This window comes from Papaver somniferum, unplaced genomic scaffold (genome assembly GCF_003573695.1).
Source record: "Papaver somniferum cultivar HN1 unplaced genomic scaffold, ASM357369v1 unplaced-scaffold_19, whole genome shotgun sequence".
NCBI lineage: Eukaryota > Viridiplantae > Streptophyta > Magnoliopsida > Ranunculales > Papaveraceae > Papaver > Papaver somniferum.
In genome coordinates, this window is record NW_020628818.1 from 19,459,646 (window position 1) to 19,470,890 (window position 11,245).

The 11,245-nt window shown below is 38.1% G+C and overlaps 2 protein-coding genes across 4 annotated transcripts; both read left to right on the forward strand.

The window, feature by feature from the left end:
* The first annotated feature begins 1,097 nt into the window (after positions 1 to 1,097).
* LOC113338882 (E3 ubiquitin-protein ligase WAV3-like) lies at positions 1,098 to 4,351 on the forward strand. The gene is made up of 2 exons (XM_026584280.1): positions 1,098 to 1,847; positions 2,263 to 4,351. Exons 1-2 carry the CDS (start codon positions 1,554 to 1,556, stop codon positions 4,180 to 4,182), a joined length of 2,214 nt encoding a protein of 737 aa, XP_026440065.1. The 5' UTR covers positions 1,098 to 1,553; the 3' UTR covers positions 4,183 to 4,351.
* Positions 4,352 to 4,479: 128 nt separating this feature from the next.
* On the forward strand, positions 4,480 to 6,767 carry LOC113338883 (general transcription factor IIE subunit 2-like). Of its 3 annotated transcripts, none has more exons than XM_026584281.1 (5): positions 4,480 to 5,159; positions 5,505 to 5,568; positions 5,623 to 5,720; positions 5,885 to 6,001; positions 6,141 to 6,767. In XM_026584281.1, exons 1-5 carry the CDS (start codon positions 4,887 to 4,889, stop codon positions 6,480 to 6,482), a joined length of 894 nt encoding a protein of 297 aa, XP_026440066.1. In that variant the 5' UTR covers positions 4,480 to 4,886; the 3' UTR covers positions 6,483 to 6,767. The 3 variants fall into 3 exon arrangements, with proteins under 3 accessions (XP_026440066.1, XP_026440067.1, XP_026440068.1); XM_026584282.1 differs by having other exon boundaries at positions 5,514 to 5,568; XM_026584283.1 differs by lacking the exon at positions 5,505 to 5,568 and having other exon boundaries at positions 5,589 to 5,720.
* The last annotated feature ends 4,478 nt before the right edge of the window (positions 6,768 to 11,245 follow it).

The following is an 11,245-nucleotide window of genomic DNA, read 5'->3' on the forward strand; positions in this document are numbered from 1 at the left end:
AAGTACCCAAACTAATTTCTAGATTTTTTGCTTCCAAAAATCAAACTACAGGGAGATGCATGTTCATTGTGTTGTTATGCGTATATATGACTAGTCTGTCATGTTTACTGATTAGTTCCTGACCGCCAACGTTTTCCGAGTGCAGTTTGAGATAGAAATTGTTCACGATCATCTAGTTTTGTTGTTTGATCGGGTTTTAAGGGTTTATGTGTTGCCCTGTTGAGAGGCTTTTCAAACTTCTGTTATTAATTTCCGGGTTTCAGGTTTGATTAACAAGTTTTACTTTTGTTACTTTGATTGACATGCTGTATTTGACCCAGGAGATTTCAAAGCAATGCGTAAACTTGAATCTAAATCATAACAAGGGTTTAGTGTTTTTTGTTATAATACCAACACTATTTTTGTTACCAGCCTTGGATCGTTTCGTTTACTAACTGAGTGTTTTGGATATCAGAAGCAAAAGTTTTTCTGCTATTCTAAAAGCAGAAGTCAAAAGCAAAATTATTTTGCCTCATAAAAGGTAAACTATTCGACTTCTACAACTACAAGTTGTTTTGAAATTCTCTACCCAAACTGATTTCTTGTTTTTTGATTTCTAAAAGTCAAAAAGCTACCACTAGATACACATTAAAGAGTTATCTCTAGCTGACAGAGATTAGATCGTGTTGATTAGTCTTAACAAACAAAATAGTTAAGACTTCTAAATTTTAATTATGTTTAAGTTATGTTTGTGTCAAGCTCCTAATGGAGTGTTTCGACACAGTACGAGACATAACTCTCTTTGGCCTAACAGAGATTAAAAGAATCATAATTAAAACAAAATTTACAAACAACTTGAGAAAAAATATAATTTTTTTACTTTTATTTATGAGATTGACTTTTATTCTCCGATTGAGTTCTATTTCTCTACCAAAAACTAAAAATAGTAAAAGACTTCCACACTGTTTTATTGTTTCATTGTATTCTCCGGTCTCCACATAAACAAAACAAAATAAAAACCTCAAGGGCAAAATAGGAAATGAATGAAAAGTATAATTAGGCAACAAACAAAATCGAACTAATCAAACACACACCTTTGTAAAGTCCACCAAAAGATCCTAACTTTACTCCTACGTTAAATTAACAACAAAACAAAAAAGTTCCCATCTTTCTCTTTTTCTTCTTCTTGAGCTCCGCATTTACTACCAGAAAAACAGTAGTTTAATGGCGGATAAACCATCATAACACAGAAGAAAAATTTCAATCTTTCTCCTTAATTATATATTTAGATTTTCACGATTTACCTTTTACAAAGTTGTCGTTTTCTTTTTCTTTTGACACAGATAGGGTTTACATTGAAAATATATAATCAATCCTCCTCCTTTTTTTTCTCTCCCTTTTCATCTAGATTCAAAGCTTCTCTTCCCATAAAAATCCAATCTTTTTTCTTTTAAAAGATTTTTCCGTTTTGATTTCGCCTGGGTTTGATTAAATGTCTTGAATTGATTAAGGGTTTTGAAGATCTAATTGAGAGGAGGTCTGGGTTTTGAGGAGGAGGATCTTAATAAGAAAACATGGGGGGAACTAGTAAATGGTGGAAAGTTAAGGTTGCTTTTGGATTTACTTTATGTCTTAGACCACCAAAAACAATAGAGGGGGGAAATTCTTCACCATCATCATCTTCTATTGATGTTACTTCTACTACTACAACAACTAATACTTCCAGGAGATTATCACATGCTACTACTCCTACTCGTCAATCGAATCAACTTCTTACTCAACCAGGTCGAAGTTCAGATGTTCAAAACGTTTCTAAACCTCCTTCTGGTAGTCCTCGTTTGGTTAAATCTGTCAGCAGATCTTCAAAGGTTTGGATTTTTGTCTTGTTATTTTTGTGTTCTGGGTAATTTATTGTTGTTTATTATTGAATGAATGAATTTCATGTTATTAACTGTTTGGATGTTATCTATGAGAGTTTGAAGTATTTCTTCTGTGATACAATTTTCATCTGGAAATAGGAGTTTGAAACTGAAATGATTTCTTGTCCTTAATGGTATTTTGTGTTAAAAATTGCAATTGAAATCGGGTTTTAGCCGGTTTTATCAGGGACTGCATTGTTTCGCACTTTCTCATTCGGTCGAATTTGTGTCTTGTTAGAAGTCTGTGTTGGTCATTAACTGTGTTGTTACTTGTAAATTCACTGCTGCTGTTGGTTTCTGAGTTACTATGATGAACGTCTTGTTGAAAATACTTAAATGGGTGTGAAATTTTGTTATTTTACAGAAGACTTGTGCAATATGCCTAGGAAGCATGAAGCTAGGACATGGGCATGCGCTATTCACTGCAGAATGTTCACATTCCTTTCATTTCCATTGTATTGCATCAAATGTGAAGCATGGAAACCAAGTCTGTCCGGTTTGTAGAGCGAAATGGAAGGATATTCCTTTCCAGGGTCCTACTTCAGATCTCTCCCATGGAAGAGCAAGGATCAGTCCAGTAGATTGGCTCCAAGAAGATGGAACAGCAGCCATATTAGCCCGACCTATTCGTTCGGCTTCTAATCGGCACACTTATCGTCAGCCTTCTGAGCCGGACATCTTCAATGATGACGACCCAATAGATGTTCAACCTGAGGTGGAAGCTACTAGCATCGCTAACAGAAATGAGGATATTGAGAACAGTTCGACTAGGTCAATAGCTATGAAAACATTTCCGGAACTGTCTGCTGTTCAACGATCGATTTCCCGACTGAATTTCTCTGTTCTCCTCAATCTGAAAGCCCATGTTACAAGCTCACAACTAGCTCCTGGTTGTAATCAGGCTACCTCAGATGTGTCTCAAGCTTCACGGGCTCCAGTTGACCTTGTGACGATCCTTGATATAAGCGGTAGCATGATGGGGACCAAGCTTGTGCTGTTAAAACAAGCAATGGGGTTTGTGATACAAAACTTAGGCCCCTCTGATCGATTGTCTGTTGTTGCTTTCTCTTCCACTGCCCACCGCCTTTTTCCGCTTCGTAGAATGACTGATTCTGGAAGACAACATGCTCTACAGGCCGTCAACTCTTTATATGCTAATGGTGGTACAAACATCTTAGAAGGCTTGAAGAAGGGTGCAAAGGTAATGGAAGATCGTAGAGAGAAAAATCCCGTCTGCAGTATTATATTATTGTCTGATGGGCAAGATTCTTACACAGACAGAGGCCAGCTTCCAGCAGACTTCCAGTCCCGCCTGCCATTTGCAAATCGTGATGGTGGCAACCCTGGATTGTTGCAGATTCCAGTACATGCATTTGGGTTTGGTGCTGACCATGATCCAGTTATGTTGCACTCAATCTCAGAGACCTCTGGGGGCACATTTTCTTTTATCGAAGCGGAGGGTGTGATTCAAGATGCATTTGCTCAGTGCATTGGTGGACTCCTCAGTGTGGTTGTGCAGGACCTGCAAGTTCGGATAGAGTCTGTCCACCCAGACATATGTCTAGGCCCACTGAAAGCAGGCAGCTATGCCACTCGTGTGATAAATGATGGCAGGACAGGATTCATTGACGTTGGAGATTTGTATGCAGATGAAGAGAGGGACTTTCTAGCATCTTTAAATGTACCTGCTGGTGATTCAAGTAATGAGACAAAGTTGATTAATGTACGGTGTGTTTACAAAGACCCTTTCTCAAAAGAAACCATGTCTACAGATAACATGGAAGTGATTGTTCAAAGGCCTGAGATTATGAAAGAAGTTGTTGTGTCAATTGAAGTGGACAGGCAAAGGAATAGGCTACAAGCTGCTGAAGCAATGGCAGATTCACGCTCAGCTGCAGAAAGAGGTGATTTGGCCAGTGCTGTTTGTATACTCGAGAGTTGTCGAAAAGGGTTACTGGATACAGCGTCTGCACGATCTGGTGACCAGTTATGTGTATCTTTGAATGCAGAGCTCAGAGAAATGCAAGAGAGGATGGCAAGCCGGCAAAAGTATGAGGAATCAGGTAGAGCCTACGTTTTGTCTGGAATGAGCTCCCATTCATGGCAAAGGGCGACAGCACGTGGAGATTCTACAGAGATGACAACTCTGGTTCATGCTTACCAGACACCGAACATGGTTAACATGCTTACCCGATCTCAAACGATGACAATAATCCCCGACTCTTTGTCTCCACCAACTGCTCGTGCACCTAGATCATTTACTGAAAAAATGATGCCGAGGTAATCTAATTACTCCAGAAAAGCTTGGGAAAAAAAGAAGAAGACTTATATTGTAATTGTGGGTGGATCTATATAGATTTAGCGAGTAAGATAGTAATTTTGGGTGGGGGTTAAATATAAATTGTACCTCTTTGATTCTTTTAAATAATTTTGATTGATTCCACATCTTTCTACCCGTCTCTCATGAAATGTGACTGGAAACAGATTCAGAAATTAGATGCTATTGCTTAAGGTGTGCCTCAGTGCGGAATCGCTTGAATGCTTTTTAACACAACAATAAACCAAGTGTTGTCACCTCATAACAAAATAATGAGGATTTTATGGAATGTAATGACAATGAACATAATTGTACTAAAGCAGTGTTCTTGAGAAAAAATACGGGCCGGCTAGGATATAAGAGGGCTTCGTACTCGAAAGTGTGGAGCCCGTATCGATATTAGACGAATTCTTCACAACCCGTCAACCCTAGTTAAATAATCAAGCACTGCAGCTTTGACATACTTCCTCAGAGCCATAATCACAGCAGCTGAAGAGTGGGGATCACAAGTTGGCGGTAACCAAACCTTTCTCTCTCTCTCTCTCTCTCTCTCTGCATTCTCTATGTCTCGCCGTAGTTGGATCTTCTACTGACTAGGGTTTTGAAATTGTTCGGAATTCTTCTTTTGATCAGTGTATTAGCTAGTTGGGGTTTCTTATTTTGTTAAAAAAATGGCATTGGAAGAAAGTCTGGCCAAATTCAAGAAGCAACAGGAGAAATGTCAATCAACCCTAGCCAGTATCAACAACGCGCGAGCAGGATCATTCAGAGCTGCCGCATCACCTCATGATAAATCTGTTCCTATTGCAACTTCAGCTTCAATTGCTGTCAAGGCTCCTGCAATCAAATTTTCATATGATACACAGAGGCTTCAATATATCAATAGCGTCCAGAAATCCACAATTGGGGCTCAATTGAAACGTGTAGTAGATCTTCTACGCGAGGTATATTACTAGACTGTTTGTCACTTGCATTTTGCTCTCTAAGTAAACTGATGATTGTTACTAGATTGATCATTCTTAAAGTGAACCAATGTTCTCGTTTTATTTGGAAATGTCCTGTTTATCATGAATAAAGCAAGTGGCCTTATGAAAAATTGGGGCTAATGATGATACATTAATCTTGCTAGTTTGTGTTAAGAATCATGTGAAACTGTAAGTTACCGCATAGGCGCATACTAAAGTTTTCCAACTTAGTGAGCAAAAGTGTTCAACAGTTCAAGGCTGAGCTAAGATTTTTTACCTATAAACAGTTCATAGATCTAAAGAACAGTTTCTCTCATTCTCAAGGGATGGCAGATTGAATGTACGTACGTTTTGCTTACGACTGCTGATTGGGGAAGACTGAATTTATATGCTTATTTTTTTCCCCAGACAAGGGAAGCCTTTACGGCGGAACAAATAAATGATGCATGTTACGTCGATGCAACTAACAACAAGATGGTCTTCGATAGTTTGACAAGTAATGATAAAGTGTACTATGATGGGAAGCGCTTCTCTTACAAGGTATCTCTTACTTTCCTTCACGAGTGTTTACCGATTTTAGTACATATGCATGGTAGCAGCTTTCTTCCATTTCCTAGAATGATTTTTAGGAGAAGCTTTTGTTTACCAATCTGCTTCCAATTGAGTGGGGGATATGATGATATAGTTTTATGTCTTTTCTGCAGCCCAAGTATGGCGTTAAAAACAAAGAAGAACTGTGCCAGTTCATCCTTAAGTATCCAGAAGGCATTCGAATTGGAGACTTAAGTGATGCATACCCTAAGGTCATGGAAGACTTGCAGGTACTATTGATTCTTTGTTAATCCAGTGAAGCATTTCTTTCTTCGATGTTATAAAACAAAGATTCAGGCAGGTGAATATAGACACATAGAATAGAAGTGATTAAGCTGCTAAAACTTCTGCATGTTATGCCGTTTGCAGGCTCTGAAGGCTTCTGGTGCTGTTTGGTTGCTATCAAATTCTGATTCTCGAGAAGATGTTGCATACCCGAATGATCCCAAGATAGACATCAAAGTGGACTATGACTTAAAATCACTATTTATAGAGATTGATCTTCCACATGACATGATTGATATTGAGAGATATCTTCAGAAAAACAAGATGAAGCCTGCAACCAACACTGCAAGGAGGAGGGCGATGGCTCAGGTTCAAAGTAGTAACCCCAAGCCAAAGGCCAAGAAGAAAACACGCGATATTAGCAAGAGAACCAAGCTTACAAATGCCCATCTTCCAGAGCTTTTCCAGAATTTTAATGTTCCCTAATCATTTAATGCGCGTAAATCTTCACTGAAGTCTAACATAGTTTGAGAATTGTGGTTTGAGTTTTGGTTTACTAGGCGCATAATCATGTGCTGTGAACTGTTTTATATATCTGGGATTGCCATAAAAAAAGAGAGAAGTAGAATGCCGTCCTTTTGTAGCTGGGATTTTAATTAGGCGATCAATATTGAATTGTACCGGTACAAGCAGATAATAGATGGCAGGTAGTATCAGCTTCACATTCATATTAGGGGAATAGCAAATTCAATGGCATCCACTCTTATTACAGATTTTTGGCGTTGCTCTCTTTATGCCTTATAATGTCGGGTGTCTACACTTGCAGCATTCTCAAAACAGAAATCCTCACCAAGCACTATAACAAGATTTATTATGTTGCAATATTTTGTATCTGGCAATGGCATTTCAGTTTAGTTCTATTAACAGTAATACAAGTTTGAAGTATCTACCTTTTTTGAGAGTGAATCATCGAATGCCCAAAATGGGAGAACAACTTGGACTCTTCTAATGGCTCGCTCGCTCGCTATGAAAACTTTGGAGAAAAACTTCAATGCTGCGATGCCATTTTAGGAGGCATCTGAAGGAAATTGTGACTCGCATCAATCACACTAGTATATAAAACTTTAACTTGTTTTTTTTCTTACTTTTTTATTTTGGGCTCCTTCTAGAGCAGCTTTGAATGGTAGATTAGAGGAGAAGATGGAGACGGGAAGTTGAGAACAAACTACAAAAAACCAAAATTATGCAACATGAACTTCAAATTTGTTCTTTCATCTTCTTGTAGCTTGTTATCTGACAAAGATGGATCCACCATGGTCACCTACACCACTACCATGATCCACTTTATATGCACCAATTCCTACGCAGGAACTGCGCCATGAACGTTCTTATTGCGGATTCTTGCCTTTATGGTAAGTTGTAAAGCACTTCTAGTTCTTAAATTCCACTTATCAAATACAACATGATTTGTAATCTTAATTCCCTATCTAACAATTTTCTCTAAACTACACAGTTTGTGGTTCTGCTGCTGTTGTGGTTTATTTAGAAGCTGCCCACCACTGTTTGAACGGCCAGCACACCCTACTCTTGTTTGAACCAGCTCACCGTACTCCAATTTAGGTTTCACGATATTCTGTATTGTGTAAAAAATCTTACGCAATTTAAAAGAATAATCTGAAAATAAAACCTCGAATTTTACATATACTTTCTACATGTTCTAAAAGAATCACAGTAAATGTCCTCTATTTCTTTGTGTTGGTTGTATTGGCTGGTCCGTGATGGGAATTGTACATTTTTCCTTCTGTAAAAACCGAATAATCTGATTCACTTACACTAATCTTCTCTATGTGTCAGTTTCTTATGAATTTATTGAGAAAATAGAAGGGTACTAGTCATGAGCAATTGTCAATACAAAGTCACATACTTGGATTCAGCACAACGGTACATGTCGAGGCTCTTGGATATCCAAGTAATATCTCATTAGAACCAATTTCTCCAAGGCTATGGAATTTCTCAACAAAATCTCTATGAACTTTAGTTCGTTAACACGTCCACGGAGACCTTGAATTTTGACAAATTTAAGGTGATACAACACGCAAAACAGCGAAAATCTTGAATCCTGGTACTCCTTCGGGATATAAGAAAATCCTTGAACTATTTATCTATAATATAACCAGAAAAAATAAATTAATATTTGCAGCATCACAGGCTCCCAAACTGCTCATCAAAAAGTTCTCAAGGAAAAAAAAAACTGTTAATCGAATAACGAAAACAGAAGTTAGAAAATATAAAAATAAATAAGGAAGAAGAAACAACAACTACAATAGAGTTCTCGATTGTTACCTCATCACAAAATTGGAACCATGCGTTCATATATATAACGAACCAATCTGGACAATGAAGAGAATTACATGTTAAATTAGAAGGCGAATTTAGTTATCCAAGGAGTCCACCTGGTAGATATAAAAAATAAAGACAAACTGTAGACACATTACCGGAGGCGCAGTTATGTCAAGGCAAAGAGATTCACTGTTAGGAGATACGTTGAGAAAAAATATGATCGTGTGCATGCAATCTCTTGAAAGCGACAGGCTTTGGAGATTCAGAAATTCTGGGAGCTGGATGTCTAAAATCCAATTAGTAACCTGAGCCACAACATCTGACGCGGCCAAAAATAAGTAACAAAACTAGGCTTAGACTCGTTAACTAGACAATTGTCTTTACAATTTATAGTCGGTTACATCTCAAAATAACTACAAAGCATACACTAACAACAGCTAAATTCGAAACAAGATAATGAAACCGAAATTACATACAAAATACTGTTTAAGTACAAAGGTTCAACAATGTATTCCCAGTCCATTGGATTAGCACCTTATGAACTAGATGCACTAGCATCTTCCATGAATTTCTCAAAGGTTGTATATGAGTACTATCCAGCTTGACTTTCTATTGACAAATACAGATAGGAACTAGCCGCAATAGCATCTTATCGCCCCGTAAGATATGCGCAATGTGGTTTAAAAACTGCCAAGGCCCGGGGACACTGATGTTAAATGGCAGATTCACACATTTGCTTCAAAATTTTGAAATATACCAAACTGACCACCAATAAGGTTAATTCATTTCACGCAATCATGGTTTTGGTAATGAGTGACTCTAGCTAGAACTTGCAAGCACATTATCAATCAATATATCCTTAAAAGACAATAGACATACCTTAAAATACTCCGATAATGTTAGGAATTTCACGTTATGAAGCATTCTCACCAATTCTATCATGCGCCGATCATATTTCTTGTGATCAATAAGCTCGATTTCATATCCTGGCACCTTATCATATGTCTCTACTTCCAAGTAAATACAAGCACTGACGAGAGATGAAAGATTCTCAAGACAGTAATCTCTAAACTTGCAAACTGTGCAAGTGAAAGTTGCAAGATTGGGAGCATAAAGTGTAAATGTGAGTGGGTGTGCATCCGAGTTCCAAGAAGTATCAAGTTTATCATATGCGGATTGTCAATTGAAAAATGCTCAAGCTTGACCGAAGAAATGTTGAGATTCACACCCTTAAATTCGCAGTTTCCCAAGTCTAACATCTCCAGAGCAGGACAACTAGAAAAGAACTTATTAGTTGAATACTCATCATCAAACAATAGATTCTCAAGATTCAGACTCATTGATTTAAGCCTAGGTAAACTCACTGTAGTAGTCTCTATAATAAACACATAAATCCAATTTTGTCAGTGATTCACATGTACATAAGCAGGGAGGGATCACAAAATCCCCATTCGATAAGCAGCTAATATCGAGCTCTTCAACACCATGCTTACCAGCAACAGCAATCCATGAACTAATCGAGTATCAAGATAAAAATTTTGTATACAACAACTGTCATCACGGAAGCATAATACCTTGTCAACAAAATCTGCAATATTATATTCTTCTTCCACACCGAAGTTTAACGTTGGGAGAGAAGTCCAGATATATCTCCATCTTTTTGATAAGACACTGGCTTGAACGGCATATCGCATATCAATTAAAGATAGAATGCTGTGAATTAGGTTGTCTGGTAGAGGGCTGATCCCGTCTTTGCTATCGGAAGATGGTGATTTCCTTTTATCCATGTTTAATATATAAGAGTCATATACAATCAACAAATGAGCTTTGAGTAGAGTCGCTATTGATGTTAAATTCTCCCCAAGTTAATTTCACCTCTAGGGTTTTGCATTTTTGCACAACAATTCTGAAGAGCAAAATTGAGCGGAGAGAGAACGATTACCTATACGCACAATTGTGGAGTTGTCACCGGAGATGATTGAAGAGAGATAAGTTAAAGAGGGTAATCAATTGGTATCTGCAGACTTGCTGGGTTGTGTGCAAACTAGGTTGCCGTATCGAGATCCATGGACACGGCATTTTTTTTTTGGAGGCACAGACTGGTACATAAAGACATTGTTTTTTTGGTCCATTGAGCTAGCTAAAGTACCACAAGAATTACAGAGACGAGGTTGAAAACTAAAAATATAGTCTACACACTTTAAAGAAAAGAAGTGGATGTCTTTGAACATGGCATGGGTACTAAAAACAGCCTGTAGAGAACTTGTCTACAAGATTTTTTGCAACACCTTTCTATGATAACATGGGTAAACTTCCGTGGAGAAATGTTGGACACGGCAATATTGTTAATACCTACTGTATATTTTATTTAACCTTTTTCACATTTGCCCATCAGTCCTGTGGGACACTCTTTAAGGGGAAAGGGGGAAAAGTGAAATATAGACCCGTTACGGCGTTACCCATAAGTGGAGGTTCCCAACTAGGGCTGCACATGGGCGGGTATGGGCGGGTATAAGCTAAAACCAACCTCGCACCCATAGATTGCGGGTTTTTTTTTTCATAACCAACCCCGCACCCACAAACAGCGGGCGGGTTTTATTACCCGCCCGCTACGGGTTGGGCGGGTATGGGTTTAAACCCGCTTTATATTCAAGTATTTAGAGTAACTTCTATTCTCCTTGATTAAGTGAGAAAAAAAAACCAAAACCCCCAAAATATTCATATCTAGGAAGTTCACAGATGAAGATTAAGTGTTGAATCTGTTGATTTTTCGATTGTTGTCGATTTCTGGTGAAGATTCGAAGTTGTTGTTGTCGATTTCTGGTGAAGATTTCTGGTAATTGTCGTTCGTAGGTGAAGAAGAAGAACTGAGGAGGAAGAAGAGGAGAGGCCGAACAGAGAGAAGAGTG

What these genes read in the sequence shown, in the direction of transcription:
- LOC113338882 (XM_026584280.1), top strand. Translation starts at nt 1,554, where the DNA reads ATGGGGGGAACTAGTAAATGGTGGAAAGTTAAGGTTGCTTTTGGATTT. An exon ending in CTGTCAGCAGATCTTCAAAG is followed by an intron (nt 1,848 to 2,262) that starts GTTTGGATTTTT and finishes GTTATTTTACAG; the next exon opens with AAGACTTGTGCAATATGCCT.
- LOC113338883 (XM_026584281.1), top strand. Translation starts at nt 4,887, where the DNA reads ATGGCATTGGAAGAAAGTCTGGCCAAATTCAAGAAGCAACAGGAGAAA. An exon ending in TTGGGGAAGACTGAATTTAT is followed by an intron (nt 5,569 to 5,622) that starts ATGCTTATTTTT and finishes AACAAATAAATG; the next exon opens with ATGCATGTTACGTCGATGCA. An exon ending in GGAAGCGCTTCTCTTACAAG is followed by an intron (nt 5,721 to 5,884) that starts GTATCTCTTACT and finishes TCTTTTCTGCAG; the next exon opens with CCCAAGTATGGCGTTAAAAA.